Source organism: Leptonotus elevatus, chromosome 10 (assembly GCF_054856555.1).
Source record: "Leptonotus elevatus isolate MCC_2025b chromosome 10, RoL_Lele_1.0, whole genome shotgun sequence".
Classification (NCBI taxonomy): Eukaryota; Metazoa; Chordata; class Actinopteri; order Syngnathiformes; family Syngnathidae; genus Leptonotus; species Leptonotus elevatus.
This window is the reverse complement of record NC_141248.1, coordinates 10,852,247-10,878,581: the sequence shown is the minus strand read 5'-3', so window position 1 is coordinate 10,878,581 and position 26,335 is coordinate 10,852,247. Positions and strand designations below refer to the sequence as shown.

The following is a 26,335-nucleotide window of genomic DNA, read 5'->3' as shown; positions in this document are numbered from 1 at the left end:
TGTATTCCCTTGTCACGTCTGTTATTTAACACGCCGATAATGACAAGCAATGATGTCACTGCTGGTGACGTATTCGTAAATGCCAAGATTACATATAGTAAACAAACCTTGTAATTCAATAATGTAATGCAATGCTTTAAAAGTGGCCCGGGCGACGCTCATAATTGATTTATCTTGTTAAAAGCAACCCAAAAATTGAGCGATGGGACTGAATCTTTGGAAATTTCGTCTGAAAATGTTTAATTAAAAACAAATTACAGCTCACAATGAATGCACCCTCTGAATCGCTCCTCAAATATGATCGTCCAGTTTTAATTCCCAAAAGTGCAGATAAAAACTCAGCAAAGGTGAGTAGGACCTGGTTTCAAAAAAGTGTTATTAACTTTGTAAAGATAGATTGTTATAGAAATAGATCCACAAAATTCAAATTTCACAGGCTAAGGTGCAGGAAATTGAGTCGTTCTAAAACTAAGTAACTCAATATTCTACCTATTTGACACTCAACATGCACTTATGCAGTTATATCGGCCATCTCTGCGTTTTAAAAATCAAATGTGGTTCTTGAGCTCAAAGGTTTGTCTGCACAAGTCATAAAAAAACCTAATATTTTATCATATTTTACAGCTGCATTTATAGCACAACTTTTCATGCTCCTTTTTAGTACCAAAAAGTTGATTGCAATATACTGTACCTAGCCCAAATTTCTGAAAGTTCAGGTGTCAAGATCACTGTTACTGGAGCACATTCATAATATACAAAGCATTGTGTAAAGCCTGCGTGTCTCAGGTATTCTAGCCTTAGCTCCAGCTGTAAATGGTTACCACCTCTTTTCCTGTCTCAGAACTAGTTCATGATCTAGACACAAAAACCTGTTGCATGTTTGTACAGGAGCTGGCTCCAATTTGATTGTGAATTAAAGAAAACAAAACTTCTTGCTTCAGGGACGTCCTGCAAAAGTCATCAAGTCAAAACCTCAGCAACCCGCGGAGTCTTTGCTCCGTCCTCGTAAATCCATAACAGCCACGCTTGAAGAGATCAAGCAGAAAAATGAAAACCTTCTCAATCTCATGTTTCCACCCAGGTATCCAAATTGCTCTTCAGTCAGTGTCACCCAACAGCATTATTTATTGTCCTTTCCCCCCTGCCAGGAAATGGGAGGAAGCAAACAAAGAGTGGGTGCAGAGAGTGTGCAGCGAAGCATCCACTCGAGTAGATGTGGTGAATCTGGAGGAAGAATTGGACAAGAAGCTCCTGCAAACACGTGCCATGGATACTGGAATCTGCCCTCTGAGAAGGCAGTTATACACTGAGTGCTTCGGTAAGGACTCCAGCTAGTTGTGTACCACACAGTAATATCTGTAGAGTAAAATATACTCTATACAGAGTCAATTTGATCCCACTCTAAACAGAGTAGTATTTGTAGTGTGTACCAGAGAATTTTCCGATCCCATGAAAACCCTATTAAAGATTTTTCACTCAGAAATTCTAAGTGAACTTTGCGAGGAGAGATTTTGACAAAAATTTTTTTTAGTTACACAAGGGTTAAGGAACAACCTCACAACCTTTAGCTTGGAAGACTGCTACTCTACCACCTGAGCTAGGCCACTCCTACTGTTTTATTATATCCTAAAGGAGACCAAAAACATTTTTGGACTTGTAGTTACGAAGATTCCAGCTGACACGAGCAATATACTAACACACGTTAGGAGCTGCATGGCTCAGGGAGTAGATTGGCTGTGGGGTTTTTCCTCAACCCTTGAGTGACTTTGTTTTATGTTTTAATTTTACTTTCTTCCAAGAGTAAAATTTAGAGTTTAGAGCAAAAATCTACTCTACAGAATTTACTGTGCATTTATACATCTACTTTTGTCAGATGAACTGATCAGACAGGTGGTCCTCATTTGTGCCGAGAGGGGTCTCTTGTTGCTCCGGGTAAGAGACGAGATCCAAATGACCATTGCTGCCTATCAGAACTTCTATGAGAGCAGTATGGTGTTCGGCATGAGGAAAGCCCTGCATGATGAACAGGACAAGGTGGCCCTGAAGGACAGAGTAAGTCTGGAGAACTACAAAACATAGAAAGTTGAGCTTCTTCAGTTTTCGGGTGAATTTCAGGATCAACCTAAAATACAATTTATTGCCTGGGTCAAACACCTGTTGAGAATTTGGCTGTTTAAATACTGAAACATTGGACAGTTGGACATGTGCATTCGCAGGTTTGGGGAAAGTCAAACTAAGTTTACCTGTAAAGGTTATAGTGCTATTTTGGTTCATCGTGAAAAGGCCAATATCCCAAACGTTTGTTGTATTTTAACCTAATGTAAGTTTTAGAAATTAGTATGGTTAAAGTTAATTTGTTAATATATATATATATATATATATATATATATATATATATATATATATATATATATATATTTACTTGTACATTTATGTTCCCAGAATTATTATTTATACATTTATAAATGTTTGTATTTTTTTTTTAATCTGCTGTTCTCATTCACTTGCATTTACCTAAAGTTTGCTAGCTTGGATTGGTTAGTGTTGGTCAGCTGATAAATTGTCAGGAAGTGTTGTTGTAAAAAAAAAATAGAGCAATGATGATGACATTTCCGAATGAACAATACTGAGCTCTAAAAAAAAAAGAAAAAAAAAAAAGGAAGTGTTGTCGCTGTAACTGCGTGTGGGGATTAGATAGCCGATAGGCCAAGACTTTTGAAGCCGCGAGGCCGCCATATTGCTCCTCCCAAGAAACGTTTTCTCGGCATACAATCTATACATTTACAGTATCGAAATTGGAGAACATTTGAGACAGTACTTAGTAGAAACAGCATGATTTATGATATTTCAAATTTGTTTAACATAAACAAGAGGACTTCAGACATTTTACAACTTGCCTTACATACATGTATAAATTATATGCTTAATAATGTTTACAGGAGGAAACTTTTATATTTTTTATTCAAGAATTAGAAATGTAATTCAACAAAATATGCCTCAGCCAAATCTAATATTGGGGGTCTAACGAAATGAGCGATAAAAGAAAAAGGGGGTATTCAAAGCAGCACATACCGTCCACGTGTTAATTATTATTATTTATTTATTTTTACTTGTTAAAAAAATAGTGACCACACCGCCACAAACCCCCCGCCCCCGGCCCTATACTAACTACCTACGAGCTGTTTATGTCTAATTTGTACGTATACCGTAACTTTATACAGTAGTCTGCTCGCGAGATGGGAGGAGCAAGATGGCCGCCCTGTGACTTCAACGGCTTGCACGGGCGTGTATGGGCTATCGGCTATACAGTGGTGATTGACGAGTAAACAGCGTTGTTCTAGAAGAAATCCGTCTCAATCCTGCTTTCTCATTTTATAAAGAGTGTTCCATTAACCACCAAATGAACCAAACGAAGCCTCTATTTATCTGCTTGGTCTCTTTTTACATGTACAGATTTTCGATTTGGAGAATTTAACAGAGGAACTGATGCATACACTGGATCACCAAAAAAAGAAATCTGCGGATGCGAAAAGAATAGCAGCTGAAAAACAGGAAGCGCAGGAAAAAAATTGCACAGAGGAGATTCAGACCCTGAGGAAAAACAACCAGCAGCTCAAGGTCACACATCACAATATAGCAAAGTTGACTTAACTGCCTCGTTTTCTCATTCTTACATGTCCTTCTCTTTAGATCCAACTGGAGGGGCTCCTCACGGCAAAGAAGTAATTTTTTAATAATAATAATGAGCTGACCCAGTGCTAAACATCACTATGTTTTTTACATCTGTTTTGAGAATGTTACATTACTAGACTAGTGAAGTTAGCTCTGAAGTTGAAAAGGTGAAAGTTAATTGTCAACATAAGACAACCGCTGTATGACTGAGTTTAACACAGCTTTCAACCTTTACAAGTACTTCTTAAGATGCTGCAGTATGAGATTTGCATTATTAGCATTAGTCATACATCTGTATAGAGACAACATGGCTACATTTTCAAGGTTATATATCTTCAAAATAATTTTTTTCTCCAATCTTTTTCTGTTGTTGCATAAAATAGATCATAATGAGACTGTGTCACATACAATAACCTTTGAACGGCAAAGGCCTGCAAAAATAAGCAGATTTGATTATTTGGTCATCATGACGTAGATTTGATACACGTCCACTTCAACTAAAACAAAAAATAGCTGATGGCCCACATCTGCATCTGAACCAGAACTGTGCAGTTTTAGGGCACATTTCATGGAGGATGGCTTGGACAACCCGCTTTCACACATGCTACAAATACATTTACAGGTTTTAAGCGCCTCAGAAGGCTCAAATGGCCATGAGGTCACGCGGCGTCACTTTGGACGTAGAATGGAGAAAAAAAAGGGGGAAATATTTTCCTACAGGGGCAACCCCGGGCTGTAGCCCTTTCGTGGCCGCATCAGCGTGCACTGTGGCTGGCCACAATTCCACAGGTGGCCCGCTCAATTTCAACAGAGCCAACACAATAAAAAGGGAACTAATTTATGGCTGGTTTACATATCAAATTAAGGAAAGCATCGACCTAAAGTCACAGCAAAGCTTATTTACAACTCTTGCTGTCATTGGCAGGCATTTAAGACCAACTGCTTGAAAATGGCTTTGTGGACATTTCTAACACAAAATATATTGCAAACACAATTAAAGGACATTAATTCATTCACTGCCATTGACGGCTATAAACGTAAAAAATATATTTTAACTATTTATATTCAACTTTTTTTTCCCACTTTTGTTAACAAGAGTATGAAAACCTAGACATTAAAAAAAAAAAATTTTTTTAAAGAAAAGATGATTAAAAATTAGGGGCGTCAGGCGATTAAAATTTGTAATTGTAATTAATCACATGACTTCAATAGTTAACTCACGATAAATCACACATTTTATATCTGTTCTAAATGTACAATAATTTTCTTCTAGGTTTTCATACTCTTGTTAACAAAAGTGGAAGAAAAAAAAGAGTTAAACTAATATAAATAGTTCAAATGAATTTTTGACGTCTGTAGCCGTCAATGGCAGTGAATGAGGTAAGGATAATAAAAAAAAAGGGACATGGGATCTTTAAAAATAAGCAAATCCAGAATACTATACTTCTAAGAGTGCAGATTCAAAACTGCTTTTACAAGAAACTAATCCTTTTTTTTAACTTTACAATTTAAATGTTTACCTCATCTGAATGATTCCCATTTGCACCTTTTCCTCGGACTCATGTTCTCCTCTGCAGTGTGCGGTTGGCTTTTTGTTTGACCAGTTAAGGCACTCTGACATTGTACTTCACACAGCATTATATATATATTGCTGAAATGCATTTAATTCGGGATGTTATCAACCTAGCAATATCCAATAAAAACGGACTTTTATCATTATTGCTGTATCTGTAAAGTGACCTTCACTGTCCTCAATGTTACTCATATTGTATAAATAATATATATATATATTTTTTAATGAATACAACCAGTTGAGCAAGTAATTGATGCTGGAAAATGTATAAACCACACAGACGACGAATACTTTAATAACATCCAGGGAGGATGACATTGTACAATAAAAAAAAAAAAAAATAGTAATAACAATGTCACATCATCCACACTATAGTAACAGTAGTTAGATGTTTTGAAACATGTGACGCGATCACAGGGTGAGGTGAACTTGGAAAGCAGAATACTGTCGATGAAAAATCAGCAACAAAACATAACCTGCTGGCGCAACTGAGAATTTCCAAGCAGTTGGACACACTGTTCCACAGTACTATTAGAAACATGTGGACTTAATCTGCCCGTTATCATCACACTGTACATGTGACTTATGAAGCAACAGGAAGGCCTGCTGAACAAAACACATTCAACCATTTTCCCTTTCACACTCTGTGCAACTCCACTTGCAGGAAACCTTGTGTACCTTTAGAAATACAAATTCACTGTGCCTCCCCGTATGCCGGCATAACAACCAGTGTGCTTACACTGCATAATAAATTAACAATAAATACACATATACAAAATTATTTTACAACACGATGGCAGTCTCCAGAATAAATGATCCTCAAATGTTAGGAGGTTCAACGGGACAAAATAAAGGTATTTGCCAACAGCGGGATAATAAAACCAGCAAACAGGAACAAAGCTAAAAAAGCAACCAAAACTTGCCTCGTTTCGATTTCGAATCGATTGCACATTCGTAGAAAATAAGACGAATAACATTTAGAGTTATAGTAACATGCATCACAATTAAGTCATGCCACCAACGTAAGAACCCATGGCAAAGGTCAGTTTGTTTACAGTGCTATTGCTAGCTTAGCATTGCTCGGGCTGCTGGAAGCTGGATATGCGTCAAATCGCGCTCATTAATGTGAATATTAGGGCTGAGCAAAAAAAAAAAAAATATATATATATATATATAAAATCGATTTTACTTTTTGAGCCGGGTATTGATTACTTTATTATCTATTCCCCATAAATTCATATGAAATTAAAAACATTTTTGTATCTTACTGTTTCTTGAAATTTACTGTTCACATGAATTTAAAAGTAATTTCTTACATATATGAAAGACCTGATTATTACACTTTAAAGCTACTGAACGTAGAATATTCCATTTCGAATCGCTTCTACCACCTGCTGACAAAAAATGAAACTGCACATACCGTTCTTCACATACACACCACGCACATGACGTCACATCCGCAGACAGGGCGCGGGAAATTCTAACCCGATTCCAGTCTGAAAACTATTGGCCAGAGGCTTGCAGGAGTACCCATTGTGAACAGCTCAATTTATCATCACGAGTAATATGTTTGCCGAAGTTGGCCTATTAATGAGTGGGAGAAAAAGCATACTAGTACATGTCCTTTCTTTACATTGGATATTAAGGCCGTCGAATAAATGCTCACATGGCTCAGCACAACCATATTTCCTCATATTATACTGGCATACAGCATGATTTTTTAAAACTTAATAGTGTATTAGTGGTAAGGCATTTAAAAATGTATTACTAGAATATAAAGCATCACAAATGAATGTTCCTCCAAATAGTATCTAATTAAAATGTCATGTAACAGTCTATGTCACTTAATAAAGCTCTGCTATTCTTCTAGATAATTCTCAATTGTGTTTGTCCAACATAGAATAAAGTAGGGGTGTGGCCAAAAAATCAATTCTCATAAGAATCAGAATCTATTTTAAATGTCCCGATATCGATTTTATTTTAATTATTTTATACTGTCTTGCCTTTGTCTGTGTGTGCCTTTATTTGGAGCGCTGTTCATGTTGTACCCAGTTTGGCCACTGAGGACAGTGTGGTTCCACGCGGTCTAAGACACTGTTAAGTTGTAACCACATTAGAGAGTAGAAAGAAAAAGTCCCAATCAAGTTATTCCAATAAAAGTTTTTTTTTTTTGGTGTGGAGCCGTTCTTTTGAGTGATAAAAGTGCCACGAGTAGCACGCTATTTAGCATTAGTGAGTCAGACTGGAGTAGATCATTACAATTCCTTGCACATCTATAGATTGAAGCAAAAATCATTGTCAATTAAATTATTTTGAATTTAAAAAATCGTTCTTAACTCATTAACTGCCATTGACGGCTATAGACGTCAAAAATTCATTTGAACTATTTCTATTAGTTTTACATTTGTTCCCACTTTTGTTAACAAAAGTATGCAAACCGAGTTTTTTTTTGTATTAGAACAGATACACAATTTGTGATTAATCGTGAGTTAACTAGTGAAGACATGCGAATAATTACGTTTAAACATTGTAAACGGCCCTAATTTTTTATATATTTTTCTCTAAAACAAACATAAAAAAGTTTTTATTAAATCGCGAGTTAACTAGAATTAATTACGTTTAAAAATTATAATCGCCCCAAATTTTTTTTTTCTTAATTTTTTTTTTTTACTTATTTATTTTTTTAAAGAAAATATTATTTTAAATTAGGGGCATCAGGCGATGAAAATTTGTAATCGTAATTAATCACATGACTTCACTAGTTAACTGACAATTAATCACAAATTGTATATCTTTTCTAAATGTACCCCAAAAAATCTAGGTTTTCATACTCTTGTTAACAAAAATGAAAAAAAAAAGTTAAACTAATAAAAATAGTTCAAATTAATTTTTGACGTCTAAAGCTGTCAATGGCAGTGAGTGAGTAAATCGAAAATCGATTCTGAAATCAGAATCGAATCGCGAGACATTCAAAAGATTCCCACCCCTAGAATAAAGCCTTTTCTAAAATCTAATAAGCATCTTAATATTTCCAGGGAGCAGAGGAGGCGTCACTTTGGGGTGATTCTTTAAATGGACAAGGATTAACATGTTGCAGCTGGGCCACTCTGTGAGGAAATACGGTGGTCAGACTGACCAGGGTCTACTTTAAGGGATTTAGGGAAATGTAATTTGTAAGGGGAAAAAAAGTATAGCATAACAATATAAAACACGGTGTGCTTTGATCGCGGCATCTCACAAAACGTTCGTTCATTTCCGCAAATATTCTCCATTTTATCCACTCAAATCAAATCTAATAATTTGGTGATTTATGTGAGAACACAAAGGTACAATGGGGCTTGAAGTGTAAACGCAACGGGGAAAGACTTAAATAGGGACTATGGACGTCAATTTAAGGAATGCCCTCCTTCCTTTGGCAGCACTGCGAGGGGGGCACACCCCAGTCGTACACGTATGACAGCCGCAGCCTGACTTCCTCCTTACAGAGCCTGCCGTCACGCTGCAGCATCTGGTGCTTCTCCAGCATGTCCTCCAGACTTTGCTTATGCGTCACCAAGTATTTATTGTTGCAACCGCGGGATTTATATTCCGTGTCAAAACGCGGGTCGTGCGTCCGACGAACATCCACCGGTGCCAGCCACGCACCCAAAGACACGTCCTCACTCTGCCATATTTTTAAGTAGCCTGCGTTAAGATGCACATATCGTACCAGGTCGGATGACAGGATGTAGCCGCCGCCCAGTGCGTACGGCAGGTAGTAGTCGCACAGCTCCCAAGAGCTTTCCCGCCACTTCCCGGCCGTCTTGACTCGCCCTCGGCCTGAGAAGAAGCCCCAGTACAAGCGAGTGGCCTCTTTCCCTCGCAGCTCCTCTTTCAGAAGGTCCAAGCGAGCGAATGTGTCATCATCTGCTTTGAAGACAAACTTGAAGTCCACATTGTGGTCCAGCCAGGAGTACATGTGCAGCAGCTTCATGGTTAAGTTCTCATAAGAATCTTTCAAGTCAGGCAGTAGAAGCAGATCCTTGTGCCGCCCTTGTTCTACGTTGATGTTCTGAAGGTCTTCGTTGGAAAGGCCCAGAGTTCCTACAACAAACATGGCCAGAACGTCCGAGTCCCGCTTGGACAGCCACGTGCTCCGGATGATACTCCTGCGCTCGGTGTACTTGGGCCCTGTTGTGATGAGGACTACGAGGAATGCTGACACGTCTTTGGAAAGGGTGGATCGGTCATGCTGCTCTGGACGGGGGTGCAAAGCACTGGCGTGGGGGGCTAAGCCCGGTGGATCAGCGTGACCCTGCTTCAGGGTTTCTGAGGTACATTTGGCCAAGAAGACAAGCACCACAGCAAAAGTGCACACGGTGCACAGGAACAGCGCAGTCTTGTGGCGGCACACTAGACGAACCAAATTCATGGTGCTGAGCCTGTTGTACAGAAAAAAACTAAAATAAAAAAAATTATCATTTGTGTGCTTGAAATCGAAACATCTTGCATCTGTAAAAAATGCAATTTATAGCTGACTAATTACACTACATTATATTTGACACAACATGTTTGCATCATAATCATCTTGTATTAGTTATTTTAAAATACTTGGTACAAATTTCATCTCTGCAGCCACTAAACACCTTAATATGAAATGGACTCCATTGCATTATAATAAAATACAGTCAGACATTCAATTTCACATGCAGTTACTCTATCGGAATTGTAAAATACAAACGTGCTGGGATTGTGGTTTAGGTGGCTGGGCAACAATTATGTTACATTTACATGAGTAATTAGCCACTCAGCTTTTTAACGAGGAAGCTACGTCTGTGTATTGTACAGTATTTCTCGAATTTCCGCTCTTGTAATTTCAAGCTACGGCGCTAGCTATGCATCGGTTTCATTATGCTAAGTATGTTGGGTTATTTTAAATACCTGAGCAGTAAAGTGGCCCTTTCGTGAATAGTCGCGCCACAGCAGGCCGTGCAGCTTTGCTAACGTTGACGTTGGCTACCGAGTCCAGAAGCCCGGCGCACTCTGGCAACTCTCTCCCAAAAAAGCAAAATCACACATGGTGCATAAATTAGACGAAGGCTATACTAAACGAAACACGCAAAGTATTGCAATGTCTTAAACTCGTACAGAGCCAGACGTGGACGTTTTCATTTTAACCCACGAAATGAGGGAGGCGGTGATGGATTGGAAACCGGAAACGTAGCCCCCGAGAAAGGGGGAGAAATAAAACACAAATACATTATGACGTATTTTTATAATCATGCTCTAATTTGTATCACTTAGGTTTGCGTATTATGACAAGGACACGTTCCCGTAAAAAAAAAAAAAAAAAAAAAAACTGCAAACGACAGGAGGCAGACTCAACATGATAGATCCGTGATTTATAATACACGGTGAGCTCTGCATCTTTACCATAGCCGTAGGTCAACGCCGCCGCCGTATTGGATGTGGCCATATGGAAAAGTGGAGCTCTGTGAAGCTTCCTCATTTTTTTCTTTCTTTTAGACTCAGCGGTGATTTACGCAAAAAAATAAAAATAAAATAGATACAGTATATGATTTTAACTGAACAATAGTTTTTTTTTTCAATTATATACTCTTTGATTATATATATATTTGGCCACTATAAAATCACACTATGAATACAAATTGCTAAGTAATCACCCTACTACTCTCTCACTACGTGTCCCAAAAATAAATCATAGTGTTAAGGAAGCAATGGAATGGGGAAACAGAAGAAAAGCTGTCAGAAGGGAAGTTTTTTTATGCTTGTCAATCTCCAGTGATTGATATTATTAGTTGCTAAATGGATATAAATCACAAAATGGGGGGGGGGGGTAAATCAAAATCGGTTAAATGTAATCAATATAGCTCTTCCCCCACGTCGCATCAACATCTCAGGAAAATTTTATTTTGGTAGGGTGTCATTAGACACATTAAATATTAATATTTCAGAACTTATCATTAAATTAACAGTATTACATTTCGTGAACGGGCGAATAAGAGGCATTACGTTTATGCACTTAGGTTACTTTATGAAGTTCCTTCCATTTACCTGCGTTACAACTGTCAGACCTGCCACATCAAATATGGCGGACGCACCGATGCGCAGCAACGGGTCAACACGATCAAGGTTGGTCTATACAGCCTGGGACGTCAAAGCGAGGGGTTACCTCTCAGAAACCATTCTAATTTTGAATGATCCCTTATTGCATATAGAACTGTAAATACCAGAATATGCAGTTGAGTATTTCCATAAACGTACATATATATATATATATATATATATATATATATATTATTTTTTCCTGTATTCATTTTATTTTGAAATTGATAACCGGAAACTTATTTAGCTCATTACCATGACTTGACAATTTGCTAATGTGCACCATTAGCCGGAAAAATACACCTCCGGCTTTTAAAACACCGGAATGTCGGTATCTACATTAACCGTGAACGACTAAACCGTGATTTGTGTTGGCGCTTATCTTCGTGTATCGTTGCCCGACAGGTTTGCTTTAAAACCATTACTTGTTAGCGTAGACGGACAGTGACAAGCGATGACTGCTGGGAGAAACAGCCCACATCCTGGGCCATGCCCACTGGCGCTCGCCATCTTACTGCTAGTTTTTACTGAGCGTTTGGTGGAAACAACCGCTGGATATGACCCCTATAAAGTGCTGGGTGTCAGCAGGAGTTCGAGCCAAGCCGAAGTCAAGAAGGCATATAAGAACCTTGCCAAAGAATGGTGAGTAATCCCTAGTTGTGTGGTACTAAATGACAGCTGCACTTGTTATTCCACCAACCAGTTCAACCTGGTCTGGATTTCTCATGTCCAATGTGTTTCCCCCCCCTCAGGCATCCAGATAAGAATAAAGACCCCATTGCTGAAGATATGTTTATCAAGATTACAAAGTCATATGAGGTGTGTGGAACATTGTGTTGCTTATTCTTGATTCTTGGTCAAGTGTCCCTACGAATCAAGACCTTTGTGTCATTCATATACAAGGGGTGTCAGAAAAGATGTATTTCAAATCCAAACTACAACCTTTCACCTTAAAAATAACCCATTTATTTTCACCATTTGAATCCCTAAGGTATCAATGGAATCATCCACCCACATAACATGATGTGGCTCCATGAACCAGAAAGTAGCCAGCTAGCTAACAAACAAAACCCATTTGCGCTCTACTGAATTACATTGTCATAATAATAACTTTATTGGTGCGTAAGACTTTTGCTGCGAAATGTACAAACCCAATTCCCAAAAAGTTGGGACATTATCAAATTGTGAATAAAAACAGAATGCAATTATGTGGAAGTGCCAACTTTTAATATTTTATTCAGAATAGAACATAGAGAACAGGTCAAAAGTTTAAACTGAGAAAATGTATCATTTTGATGGAAAACTATGTTGATTTTAAATTCCATGGTGTCAACAAATCTATAAAAAAAAAAGTTGGGACAAGGCCATTTTCACCACTGTGAGGCATCCCCTCTTCTTCTTACAACAGTCTGCAAACGTCTGGGGATCGAGGAGACAAGTTTTTCAAGTTTAGAAATAGGAATGCTGTCTAACTGTTCAACTGTAACTGTCTTGGGCTTTCTTTGTTGCACCTTCCCCTTTATGATGCGCCAAATGTGCTCTAGAAGTGGACTGCAGGCTGGCCATTTCAATACCCGGATCCTTTTCCTACGCAGCCATGATGTTGTAATTGGCGCTGCATGTGGTCTGGCATTATCGTGTTGAGAAATGCAAGATCTTCTCTAAAAGTGATGATGCCTGGATGGAAGCAGATGTTGTTCTCCAATCTGAATATACCTTTCTGCATTGACGATGCCTTTCCAGATGTGGAAGCTGCTCATGCCACACGCACTCATGCAACCCTATACCATCACAGATGCAGGCGTATAAACTGAGTGCTGATAACAACTTGGGTTGTCCTTGTCCTCTTTAATCAGTATGATATAGCGCCCCCGTTTTCCACAAAGAACTTGGAATCGTGATTTGTCTGACCACAAAACAGGTTTCCACTTTGCCACATTACATTTGAAGTAACCCCTGGCGCAGAGAAACGCCTGCGCTTCTTGGTCTGCTTTAGAAATGTCTTCTTCTTTGTATTGCTACCTGTCCCAACTTTTTTTTTTTAGAATGTTGGCACCATGAAATTTACAATCAACATATTTTTCCCTTAATATTATAAATTTTCTCAGTTTGAACTTTTGACCTGTCATCTAACAAAATATAGAAATTTGGCACTTCCACATAATTGCATTCAGTTTTCATTCACAATTTGTATAGTGTCCCAACTTTTTTTGGAATTGGGTTTGTATAAAACATTGGAATAAAACAATGACTCAGAAAAAAAACAAAAGCACAAACACATTACACAACATCTGCCCTGTATCACGAAAAGTAAAAATGTCTTTATGCTACACAAAGGGAGTCTATAACTGATTTGTTTTGTACACAGATTTTGTCTAATGAGGAGAGAAGGGCCAACTTTGACCGCTATGGGCAGGTAGATGAAAACCAACCCTTTGGCCAGGCACAGCATCAACATTTCCAGAACAACTTTTACTTTGATGAGTCTTTCTTTCATTTTTCCAGGTAATACATCTCCATATCTATACGGGGTGCTCTGATCAGATTTTAACATGCAGATTCTGCTACCGATCGGATGGATTACTTGAAAATGTTCAATTTATTTGTGTTGAGTGCTATTGGCTGTGTGATCTGAACAAATGTAACCACAAAATCACCTTCATTCATAGACCATGGGGGTTAATTAATTACAATTATTTTTTTAAAGTTTTGTATTGTGTACTTAGACTGTACTTGTGTTGTGTCTTGTAGACCATTTCTCATCTTGTCCTTAAAAAATGGTCAATATCATCTCTGTCTCCTCCAGGTCCAGAGACTTTGCAGACAGCAAGTACTTTCTTCATCACGCTCAGTTTAACAGCGATGTCCTTCCAGACAGCCACAAGAGGCCGTACCTCATCAAAGTGACCTCCGATTGGTGCTTTGCGTGCATCCACATAGAGCCTGTGTGGAAGGAAACGGTGCAGGAACTTGAGCCACTGGGTAAGGCTAATTCTGATTCCAGGACCAATTATTTTTGCTCTTCAACATGAACTTGATGTTTACAGTTCTGCTCAATAGCATAACTTAAATTATAAATAGAGTTGCTATGATTAATCAAATTGTTCGTCAAGGCTATATTCACACTGCAGGTCAATTCCCCAAAATTTTTGGGGGGGTCATATGCAACATGATTTTGTTATTTTTTCCCCATGCAATGTAAACAGACATAATAACATATCACCTACATGACTTACCATTGCTAGTTAGAACATATTGGAATGAGAAATAGGTTATACACTCGGCCGCCAGTTACTTTCAATCGCTTTCTTGAACTAATGGTAAAAAAAGCATTTACTAAGCACATTAAAACAGTATGTGGCTCTCCTGTGGGAGATAATGCTGCATTTCTTTGTACTTTTCCGCTAGGTGTGGGCATCGGCATTGTGGACCTGGGTTATGAGCGTCGTCTGGCCAATCAGTTGGGAGCTCACCGCGCTCCCTCCATCATCGGACTAGTGAACGGCAGAGTGACCTTCTTCCATCAGGCCATCGTCCGAGAACACCTGCGACATTTCATTGAGGACCTTCTTCCCCAAAATTTGGTGGAAAAGGTGAAAAAACACAGATACAGAGAACTTTCTCTTAGGGTTGCAAATGGGTGATAAATGTCTGATTATGTGTCGGAAATTCAGCTGAGGTGTTTTGGAACTATTCCCAAATTGTACAATAAGAATAATTTTTTACAAAATACACTTTTTACTTTAGTATACATGTTCATAGTACTAATACTTTAATTATGTCCCCCCCCCTCCCCACAGCTTTAATCAATAATTAAATAAATCTCCCCATCTAAAACAAAAGCTAATCATGTAAATTCTTTGTTTATACTGTAATCCTTTAAATTAAACCTAAAAGTATATACAACTAATAATAAAGAGAGCGTGATATAAATCTAAATGTGAAAGTGTTGTTTTGTTTTTTAAATTTTCAGAATTCTCATAAAATCATATGGGCAGAATCCTCGTACCTTCAAAATCATATATTTTTAGGAGATGCATTCAACCATTAAAATTGCATCCTCAAAGCGAGCAAGCCGTTTTCACTACTTTAGATTGCTAAATAATTTGTAAAAAATAAAATAAAATAAATAACTGCCAAACATGTGGAGTTTTCCAATAGTATAGATTTGTGGAAAAAAATACGCAATTTACAAAATTGTAACATTGGAGATTCCGGCTTGATGCCTGCTATACTTTATATTCCCTAAAATTCTCCCAGTTTTGCACCATACTTATTTTTTTTGTCGGGTATATTGGCTCCAAAAAACTCAAATTCAATGCATCAATTGTGAACTGTACAAATCTGTTACAGGATTTTGAGGTATTTGTTTATTCCCCAGATCACCGATGACAACTACCAGAAATTTCTGGACAGCTGGCATGTTGAAAATAAGCCTAATGTTCTTTTGTTTGACCAAGACTTCAATGTTCCAATTGTCTACAAGGTGAGGCTTGTTTTCAGGTCAACTCCTCAAAACTACGAATGCCAAGAATGCTAACTGTATGCACTGTGTGTGTATATATATTTTTTGTAGCAGCAATACTCCAGTATACCTTCTTGTGTTAGAAGTACATCAGCGCCAGTTATTTGAAAACTTGTTCTCCACCAGTATCAAAATGTATCCAAATGAAAGTGCTTTCCTCCTTGTGCTCTTCAGTTAACAGCATTTGCCTTCAGAGACTATGTTCATTTTGGTTACGTAGACCAGGGCGACACACACAACATTGAGCTCCTGCGCCAGTTCAACCTAAACTCGAACTTCCCCATCATGCTGCTTTTTAAAGAGGACATCAAAAATCCAGTGGACATCATCCAGGTATTTTCCACACACGCAGAGCCATGATGGATTCAAGATTCACAAATAGACTCTTTAGGTATAGAATGACATATTACACTACTCAGGACTGCGTGGTAAATTTTAAGATAAACCCAATCCTCACAATTGTGAGGATATTCACAGACAAACTGGAAGTTACAGATAGGCATTCCGCTGTTCAGCTCGTTGTTAGAGAACAGCACGTACAAAAAGTACTGAAACATTGAACCGTTGGACAAGAGAATTCAAAAGTTTGAAGAAGGTCAAATTAAAGTTCACATGACTTTTTTGTGAGTAATGAATAATCTTTTTCCTTTCATTTGCCTTCTTTTATGTTGCAGGCTAGAGGACTGAATTGGAAGATCATGGATGTGTTTGTATCCAACAACAAGTTCCTGCAGGTTCCCAGACTGGTCAACCAGCAGCTGTTTGATGAGCTGTGTCCTGTCAAGCAGTTTCACAGACGAAGGAAGTAAGACAACCAAGATTTTTAGTTTGAATTACCACATAAAGAAAGTGAATGAAATGAGACCATTGTTTTGCAGGTATTGCGTGCTGCTGATCACCAACGACGACCAAGCTTTTCTTCCCCGAAATAAGGCCTTCCTAGACTTTGCCACATTCAACACGAAGGACGTGCTACGATTCGTGTACGTTTACCAACATCGGCAGCAGCCTCTGTGCCAGGCTCTGCTTCCCAACCAGGCTGTAGTCTCCCCACAGGTCAGTGGCATACATGAAATTTACATACTCTGTTTTTGTGTGGAAAATGCATGTTATTTAACTAATTCACTGCCATTGACGGCTATAAACGTCAAAAATTCATTTGAACTATTTCTATTCGTTTTCTATTTTTTTCTCTCCACTTTTGTTAACAAAAGTATGAAAACCTAGGAAAAAAATATATTATACATTTAGGACATATAAAATTTGTCATGTCATGCGATTAATTACAATTAAAAATTTGAATCGCCTGGCGAGATGATTAATAAAAATTAGGGGCGTCAGGCGATAATTTTTTTTTTAATCGTAATTAATCACATGACTTCAATAGTTAACTTACGATTAATCACAAATTTTATATCTGTTCTAAATGTACAATAAAAACAATTCTAGGTTTTCATACTTTTGTTAACAAAAGTAGAAACAAATGCTAATAGAATTAAAAACTAATAGAAATAGTTAAAATTATTTTTTTTTAATTATTTTTTTTTATAACCGTCAATGGCAGTGAATGAGTTAAAGTAAACAAAATTAATACAAAACCTTAAAAACTGACACAACGTGAGAAGCGTTTCATAATAAGTGCAGGACAATATTCATTTGAAATGTGTGCTTTTCAGGTGGTTATTCTTGAGAGACGGAGCCCGGCTGGCAAAGTGTTGTACCGCTCTGTGATTGGCGGGTGGAATGGCAGCGAAGAAGACAAGTACCGCCTCCTTGAGCATCTGGAGCTTGTTCAGAAGGACCCCACCTATCTGACCTCGGACGCCACCTTACCAGAGCTCAACAATGAGATGGCCCCTGTAAGATGCGGCACACACACAGCGGAGCGGCTTTCTTCAACTGTTTTAAATATTCTGTTTTCAGATGTTCTTGATTGAGTGGCTGAATGCTGCTTGTGATTATGTCCATCAAATTTACGATGACCTTCTCTACTCAAACTGGTGAGACTACATTTTTGTTTCATAAAGTCTTTATAAATGACGCGATGAAAAGAGGCAGAAAGAAACATCTAAATGTGATGTTTCTTCTTTCAAGGCGAGAGATGATGCCCATCCTGTCATTGATCTTCTCAGCTCTTTTCATTCTTTTCGGAACAGTCATTATTCAGGCCTTCAGGTGAGAGACGAAGGCTCCTCTGATACAGTTTACCTGCTGAGTAAAGGAGAACTATTTATGTTAACATGGAGGATTCCTGTTTCAGTTCTGTTGATTATTATTTTATTTTTTTAGTGAACCAGGTGAGAGCAAACCCCGGAAACCAGCACCAAAGGAGCAACCTCAAGCCGATGATGATGCGTCAAGTCGATCCACTACATCAAGGTAACCGTGGTTACATATATTGAAGGCTAGATAGACTCATCTACAAGGTCTGTTTACTACTCAATCTACAATACTTTTTAAAAGGGGCAGGGCTTGGTGCATTTATTTTATTTTAAATCTATAGCAAGACTGTGGGCAACTAATGCTTCACTGCACCTCACAAGTCTTCCTTGCAATCCAAATAAGGCCTCTCTCGTTTCACTAATTTCCTCTTGTCCCTGGTCCATGCAGCCGCCCACCCAAGAAGGATTTTGTGGAGGTTACAGAGCTGACTGATGTAACGTACACCAGCAACTTGGTCAAGCTGCGGCCGGGCCACATCAATGTCGTTCTGGTGCTCACCAATGCCTCGAAGAACGCCTTGTTGCGCAAATTTGCCAAGGAGGTCTTTTCTTTCTCTGGGTAAGCGTCAGTACTTTTTCTGTGCTGCTCAGGAATGGCATTATAAGTATTGTTGTTAACCTATTTGTTAGTTTAGGCATTAATGTATTAAATGTACTATTGACTTCTACTATTATCAAATGAATACCTCTTTGACCAGGGTTTGTCAAACGCATTTTCATTGTGGCCCACATTGTATTTATGGCTTCCCAGGACTGTATTAACTGTGAAAATATAATCACCTAATTACAGTAAATCCCTTTATTTTTTGTTTCATATTTGGGTTTCAGATCAAAAGATAAATGTGAGACAAATGGTCAGAATTCCAGATTTTATGTCATGTTGTTTACATTTGGATGTGTTAAACAACTCAGGGCAGAGCACCTTTTTGCATTCTTCATTTCGAATGTGCTTTTCCAGGCCTTGACTGCATCCTCTTTCAGTTGTTGTTTGTTTCTATGGGTTTCTCCCTTCAGTTTCCTCTTCAGGGTGTAAAATGCATACTCTATTGGTTTAAGGTCCAGTGATTGACTTGGAATGTCTAAGACCTTCCACTTTTTGATGGAATTGAAATGAATTTGAATTTGTTAGACTGCAGTGTGGTCTAATTCTTGCGAACTAAAGCTAAACTTTTGCTTTGCTAGATTTTCATTTGTGTATACTTATTACATGGATTTGTCAGAAAAATCTGCAAGATACCTTTTTATAGCATGCCATGGAAAATACTGATTCTGAAAGGAAAGTATGTTGAGCACTGCATTTTTTCACCTTTGGGATATTAGGAGATATCCATTTAAGCCTAGATGTTCATCATAGATTGTAATTTGTGTTTAATTGCCATTTGAAACTTTCTGCCACCACAGGACTCAGACTATCCACTTCTCTTTCCTCAACGCTGACAAGCATCACCACTGGATGCCCTCCCTCCTCCGCTCGTGCTCAGACACATCACGCAGCGCAAGTCATTCCGACGAGGATGAGGACTCATCAGACTACTCCGGCCACGTATTGGCCCTGAACGGCTACAAGAAATACTTCTGCCACTTCAGACCTGTCTTCACTGGGGACGACCTAAGCGATGCGTCGTCGGTCTCTGCGTCATCATTCTCCTCTGAGAGCAGGAGAAAATCCCGATCCAGGTCTCGGTCTAGCTCAGACTCTCGATCCCGATCCCATTCCAGAGAGGATGGGGCTAGGTCCAAGAGAGGCTCCAGTAGGGCCACGAGCATAGAGGTGCACCACAAGCTTGACCGCCTGGGACTGTGGATGGAAAGGTTAATGGAGGGTACTCTGCCTAGATGGCACGTGCCTTCCTGGCCTTCCCTCCATGCCGCTGAGAGTATTCCCACGGAGAACTGAGGCCGACGTCACCAAGGTAGTGCTCACCCTTTGTGTTCTTGCTTTCTTTTTACGTCAATTGCAGAACGGTCTGCTGTTTGTGGGATTATTATTCAAAAGGTTTGTTTGTGCCGCTCCAAAGCTGGCGCGGTGGTCGTTTGTAAGTTTCCAGAATTTGTGATGCTTCTATTTTTAGTAGCTCAATGAAGACCTGTATGTTTGGTTTTGAGAAGAGGGAGGGGGGCGCGCCAGACACAATAAATGAATTATCCAATCAGTAGTATAATAAGAAAACCTTTTACTATGGTATGAGCATTTATTCCATATCAGACTAGTGCACTCTTTGTCCTCACTTAGTAGGATGACTAGGGCACACTAGCAGAACAGCTACGTGGTACTAGTGAGGCGCAACTGTGCGCAAGTTGACAACTGCATTCTACTGGTATTACTAGTGATCTAAAATTCTACCAGTTAACATCTAGCTTTCACTAGTGTGTCCTAGTGGTTCTACTCATGTGCAGGAATGTCAAAAAGTGGTACCATACCATATCATTCCAGGGTTCTAAATGAACCTTTTTGATCACCTACCACCTTAAAAAATACTTTGCTCTCCAAGTACCACCATCTTGACCAGCAGTAAAATACAGTAGCATGGTAGGACCAAGTGTTCATAAAAAAAAGAGGCTTTTATTCCTAAATATTATATTTAATATTATTGTAATATTATGCACATTTAGAACATTAACTCTGCCCTTAAAGGGGAAGCCCCCCCCCCCCCAAATAAAAACAATTAAATTAATAAATATACATTCTTAACAATAATATGTACTAAGCAGCCCCACTAGTCTAAATACGGTATTCTGGTTAATATTGCGTTGCAATATGAGCTGAGCAGCAACATCCAGTTTTTATCAATATCAGGAGGCGGCCATTTTGCCTCTTGCTGTGGAGTGAAAATGACATCACAGTTGCTCAGGTCTCAGGTAACTACCAATCACAGCTCAGCTTCCGAAAATGGGTGAGCTGTGATTAGTCGTTGCCTGAGCCCTGAGCAACTGTGATGTCATCTTCAGTCGACAGCAAGTGGCAAAATGGCCGCCCCCCTGAGATGGATTAAGATGGCTGGAATTTGCTTCATAGCTCATATTCCACAAATGTAAAATTAATTAGAATGTCAATGTGTCTGGATTAGTGAGGTCACATATTATTGTCAATACATGTTTAAGATTGACTAAACCAAACGGAAATTAAATAACTGTACTTAACAAATTGAGTAGTAGATTAAAAACATTTAAGACACTGTAACATCATGCAAAATTTGAATATTGAATTCAGTGATCCTACCGCACCACTAGAGTTTGCCCATGTAACACACTTTGAGAATCACTGCAGTAGTAAAACACAACAGTAGGGGAAAAAGTGACTAGTAGGACAGTCATTCTACTATTGCATTCAATTGTTATACTTGTGAGGACAAAGAGTGTACTAGCACATGCAATTCAGCACACCAGTATGATATTAAATAAATGCTCAAACGGCTTGCCGTGTACCACCAGGTGTGATGTGTGATAGCCATCATATGCTTAACCGAGTATGTTAATAAACTGTGGTTAAACATGTTTGAAGGCAAATTCAAAATCACATCTGCATGACACCTATTCATGAGTGAACCAGAGGCAGGCACTGTAGAAATAATTAAACTGTAGTTAACATTTTGAAGCTTGAACCTTAAAACCAGTCAATCTTTGACTTTATTTTAAATGCATGAACTATGGTGGTCATCTACCATGCATAAGCATTTAGTGAGCTTGCACTGACAACTTGTAGTTTCACCATCATCTTTTTAAATCATGATAAAATGATTTGCTGCTGAAGAAATAATAATAGTCTTTTATGGCATTTGACAAGATCCAACTTTGGGACTTAAAATGTTTGAACAGTTTATTTATTAAAGTATGTACGTATTGTTTTGATATGTCATTTTATTTTCCATTGAACTAATAAATGAATGTTTTAATATACAGTACTTGATTCTGTGTTTTTATGAATACAATACTAATAGTAAAGTACTTGTGAAACAATTTATAAAAGAGGAATTAACACAAGAGCATACCTTTACCATAAATACATCAACTACAATAAAATGCTTAAATTACAGTAAATTGCATTCTCAGTACTCATTGGAGTTGTCCAGTACTTTTTTCATGTCCAGGTCTTCAGGCCCGAATGAGGCTGGCAGCAGCTGGTTGACGCTCATCTTCACGTACGACCCATCAGGCTTTGACAGGTAAACGTCCCAGCTGGGCCCGAACTGAGAAACAAATGATGTAATACATCTAAGTGGTGTTATATGTGCTATATACGCTATCATGCACCCGCTACAGAAATCAAGTGCAGTAATTTCTGGACTACAAGCCGCTACTTTTTTCACTTGCATTCGACTCTGCGGCTAATACAAAGGTGCGGTTTATCCATCAGATCACAAGGGGGCGCACTATAAAAGAAGCGCAAGAGCGACAGGCAGAGCAAAACAAACCAAGTGAGCCCAAATACAGTCATTATGGCTTACAGTCGGGTGCGGCTTATATGTGTAACAAACTCGAGTATTCCCCAAATTTAGCTGGCGCGGCTTATGGTCAGGTGCGCCTTGTAGTCCAGAAATTACTGTACATGACCTGTATCATACACTATATGGCCCCATAAATAAATAAATAAATGCTCCGTTTTGATAGACCCAATCAGTGAGATTTTGTTTAGAAAAACAATTAACAGCGAAATAGATTTCTGTACGTACCTCTCTCATGAACTGCCTGCAGCCACCGCATGGAGAGATAAACTGGTCACTCAAGTCACTACACAAACAGAAAAGAAGCATGAGTCATACAAGAAAACATCAGGTTCACGGCCCAGGCTTAGGTGAGTCTGTTATAACCTCACTTGTTTTTTCAACTGTCTGTGTTTGGCGGGGTCACAAACTGAACCCTGCGAACTGACTCGTGCTTTTAAACAAAGCAGCGGTGATGCTGCATGCTTGTGCGATCATGGATGAGTTCCTCCTCCCACCCCCAGTTAATTAATAGTCATTGTTAATCCTACCTGGCAATTGCAATGGCCTTAAATGCAGTGTAGCCCTCAGACACTGCTTTTGAAATGGCATTCCTCTCAGCACATACTCCCAGGTTGTAACATGCATTCTCCACGTTGCATCCTGCGTGGGAAACATGTACAGTATAGTGATCGGCGTTAATGATCTATCCAATCTTAGACTGCAAAAGGTCAAATCTAACCAAGATAAATACTATCTTTGCATTTCCAAAATAAAATAAAAACCCATCTTGCTTGACTTACCAACTACATCCTATTTAACGAGTTATATGACACTTCTCAGAGGGTTGAAGTGTCCAAGAGTTTAATAGATTTGTTCTAAAGCTATTTTCTCAATTTTAGGTTAATTAATTTGTAAAAATAACAGACCGCAAATATATATTTAAAATAAACTACTGCAGAAATTAAATTACTTTAAATATTTTTTAAATGTATAACTTATTATTAAGTTGTCATTTCTGGTTATGAGTAAGTTTATTTTAAAATTAGGAATAGCATAATTCTTTAAGTGTAAATAGTACACAAGTTTTAAGGCAACTGTGATTTCCTTTTTTTCTTCAAACATGATTTCATTAGTTATATTCTTGTTTTTAAGTCCATTTTTGCAGTGTACCAATATGTACAGTAAGTCTGTAATATCATAGTAATCGACCGCCCATCTCAATTGTCCTTAACTATTTAAACAAATACACTTCTTCCCTAAAATTAACCCTTTAGAAAAAAACATTTGGCACCATGACGTAAAGTGTGTTTGGGAATCAAACAGCCTTTGCACTCTCAGCTCTTCGACATCCCCCCGTCAGCCCCCCCCACCCCCTTCCCCAAATATTTTGCCAAGCACACAACAAATGAATAGCTAAAAGCTTTGCACAGGCCAACAACACAAACTGAACTGTTGATAATGACTGAAAATCCCTGACAGCTGCCTTTGCTGTTGGGATGACAAAAAAAAAAAAAAGGTCAAAGGAACGTTTATCCACGTTGATAAAGAATGTGTATGCGTATGAGGTAAATGCATTTTATTCAAGTTCATTTTGTTTAATTGCTACTCTCATTATAATAATACTCATAGTAATATTGATAATAAACAGCTAAATAAATAAAAATACTACTACTATTAATACTGATTTATACTGTGCTTTTTTTTAGGGCAACACGCTAAAAAAAAAGGACACAATTTTAGACACATGATTAAAATGTAGTAAAATAATTTCCCCTCTTTTCCTTAAAAATAATCAATATACATCTGTTTAACACATTTTATTCATATACAATCTTCGAAAGAACTAAATTCTTTTTTTTTTATGTGAATGAAACAGCGGCACGTGGGAATGGGGAGAGGGTCAGCCACAGCCAATCACCAATCAAACAGGAAGAAACCCAAATTACTCAATGTTCTGTTCTATGACCTCCCCCTACCTTGACCCCCTTCTCTCAACCCATTCCCTGAAAAACCCACCCATGGCTGGTTATTTATTAATTAAAGTGGTATGTGAGCATGCCTTTCCTATTTCCACATTTTTTTCTGATTGTCTTACAAATCACATGGCGATGTCATATGGTTATGTAACAATGAGAATTCCCTCAAATTGTACCAACCTCTTCCCAAAAATTTCAGACAAAATAAATATAAACAACAATCAATTCAATTACTATCTAGAATTGGCTTTAATCAAGTACACTACCTGTAAACAAGCAGTTGTCAACAGTCAAGAGCGCTGCTCCGACTCTGAATTTGCTGTAAGGGCAGTACGCTCGCTTCTTTGCCTCCTGCGAGTGGTGGATCAGCTTTTTCACCGTTTCCTTGTTCAAATGTCTCGAATCCATACCCTCAGTGTGCATCAGCTCCCCCGTGTATTTGACTTGGTCCATTCTCGATCTTCTTGAGTCAGAGCTAGCGAGTCCAATTGGTGTTTGGAGGCCAGGTTTTAAATGTGAATGAAACAGCGGCACGTGGGAATGGGGAGAGGGTCAGCCACAGCCAATCACCTGTTAGAATGTCAGCAGTCCATGAGCAACATGTGTTAGGATTCACTGTTAGTGTTTGGTTGGTGGTTGTTGTTTTTTTTAATGTGTATAAATAATTGTTGAAGTTTTGTGACGTTAAAGTCAGATTAACACGCAAGGAGGTGTGTTATGTACAATTTTACATATTGCTGGCGTCGGGGCAAAACCTCATAAGTCACAATTTGGTAAATGTAATTCTATTTTTTTTTTTTTATCTATACTGTTGGTCAGTCTGCACATGTGGGTGTTATGTTTACAAATTATTGACCAATGTAAAGTGTTTAAAATGGCTTGCTCTCTTTGATGATGTAATGATAATGGTTAAACAAACATGCCGTTCTTGGGTTCTAGTGAAAAGGGACGATTTTGGAGATACAGGGTTTGGGCCCAACGCCAGCTATATACTGTACATTAACATACTAAGTTGATTATTTAATTATAATTACATTAATTAACTAAAAAATTTATTATAATTAAATTAATTATGAACCATAGTGGTACATGCACCTTTGACAAAGTGCTCGTTTGATTCCTGATCAGTGCCCCAATACCCAGACATAAAAAAAGTATTTAAAAAAAGTGTGTATGTAATGCAAATAGCCTGGAAGCAAGGGTCTAGCGTTTCCAAGAGATTAGCCCAGCTCAGCTAATAGTACACTGTCGCAAATGTACAGTCGTACACTGCAGCTAATACATTAGCGCAAGGAGGTCATGTTACTTCAGATTAGCTTCATTACACAAGGTAATAGACAGTGTCGTTCAAGGTGGCAGAAATCCATTTGTAGTTTGGCCGGGTCATAACGCCTCAAGCTTTGTGTCCGTGCATCCATTTTCTATCATGCTTGTCCTCATTTGGGACTTTGTTCGAGCTGAAGCCAACCCCAGCTGATTTATTCTCTTTAAGTTTTGCCTCTTTATGTGCCACTGTTCTTTAATTCATTAAACAAAGACTTTACATTCTTCCTACTTGAAAGCTCTGATGGTGTAAAAACTTATTTGTGTTTCCCATTTGATAAATATAACACATTACGTTTTTTAGATATAGTAAAAAATAAAGTTGTAATGATTTTATATAGTGCTGTAAAACTGTATAATATATCACTTTTGATTGTTGTTGTATTTACACAGCCAAAGAGACTTTGTGCCAGTAAAGTCATAGGTTAATTTATACATGCTCCTTTTGTCCTTGTGTGGTCTGCACATGCGTCATACACGTGCCATTGATTCTAATTTATTTTACAATGCCACTC

The 26,335-nt window shown here is 38.3% G+C and overlaps 4 protein-coding genes across 6 annotated transcripts; 2 read left to right on the top strand and 2 right to left on the bottom strand.

Annotated features, from left to right (window-relative positions):
* Positions 1–98: 98 nt before the first annotated feature.
* LOC147167018 (axonemal dynein light intermediate polypeptide 1-like) lies at positions 99–7,030 on the top strand. The gene is made up of 6 exons (XM_086087256.1): positions 99–347; positions 942–1,081; positions 1,149–1,318; positions 1,874–2,052; positions 3,454–3,618; positions 3,691–7,030. The coding sequence occupies exons 1-6, from the start codon at positions 267–269 to the stop codon at positions 3,724–3,726; spliced, it is 771 nt and encodes a 256-aa protein (XP_085943382.1). The 5' UTR covers positions 99–266; the 3' UTR covers positions 3,727–7,030.
* Positions 5,514–10,565, bottom strand: b3galt6 (UDP-Gal:betaGal beta 1,3-galactosyltransferase polypeptide 6). 2 transcript variants are annotated; one of them, XM_086087254.1, is made up of 2 exons: positions 10,166–10,565; positions 5,514–9,684 (listed from the first exon to the last, which is right to left on the bottom strand). In XM_086087254.1, the coding sequence occupies exon 2, from the start codon at positions 9,654–9,656 to the stop codon at positions 8,637–8,639; it is 1,020 nt and encodes a 339-aa protein (XP_085943380.1). In that variant the 5' UTR covers positions 9,657–9,684; positions 10,166–10,565; the 3' UTR covers positions 5,514–8,636. The 2 variants fall into 2 exon arrangements, with proteins under 2 accessions (XP_085943380.1, XP_085943381.1); XM_086087255.1 differs by having other exon boundaries at positions 5,514–9,666.
* A 1,041-nt stretch (positions 10,566–11,606) lies between these two features.
* dnajc16l (DnaJ (Hsp40) homolog, subfamily C, member 16 like) lies at positions 11,607–23,442 on the top strand. Of its 2 annotated transcripts, XR_015096296.1 has the most exons (17): positions 11,607–11,992; positions 12,103–12,169; positions 13,719–13,855; positions 14,157–14,332; positions 14,759–14,943; positions 15,732–15,836; positions 16,050–16,208; positions 16,550–16,680; positions 16,754–16,931; positions 17,552–17,734; positions 17,799–17,875; positions 17,970–18,050; positions 18,165–18,254; positions 18,486–18,656; positions 19,499–20,010; positions 22,186–22,260; positions 22,790–23,442. XR_015096296.1 is itself a non-coding variant. In XM_086087199.1 (15 exons), the coding sequence occupies exons 1-15, from the start codon at positions 11,805–11,807 to the stop codon at positions 19,992–19,994; spliced, it is 2,424 nt and encodes an 807-aa protein (XP_085943325.1). In that variant the 5' UTR covers positions 11,607–11,804; the 3' UTR covers positions 19,995–21,999. The 2 variants fall into 2 exon arrangements, 1 of the variants encoding a protein (XP_085943325.1); XM_086087199.1 differs by lacking the exons at positions 22,186–22,260; positions 22,790–23,442 and having other exon boundaries at positions 19,499–21,999.
* On the bottom strand, positions 21,749–25,019 carry cdab (cytidine deaminase b). The gene is made up of 4 exons (XM_086087200.1): positions 24,764–25,019; positions 23,070–23,181; positions 22,768–22,825; positions 21,749–22,284 (listed from the first exon to the last, which is right to left on the bottom strand). The coding sequence occupies exons 1-4, from the start codon at positions 24,948–24,950 to the stop codon at positions 22,144–22,146; spliced, it is 498 nt and encodes a 165-aa protein (XP_085943326.1). The 5' UTR covers positions 24,951–25,019; the 3' UTR covers positions 21,749–22,143.
* Between the last annotated feature and the right edge of the window lie 1,316 nt (positions 25,020–26,335).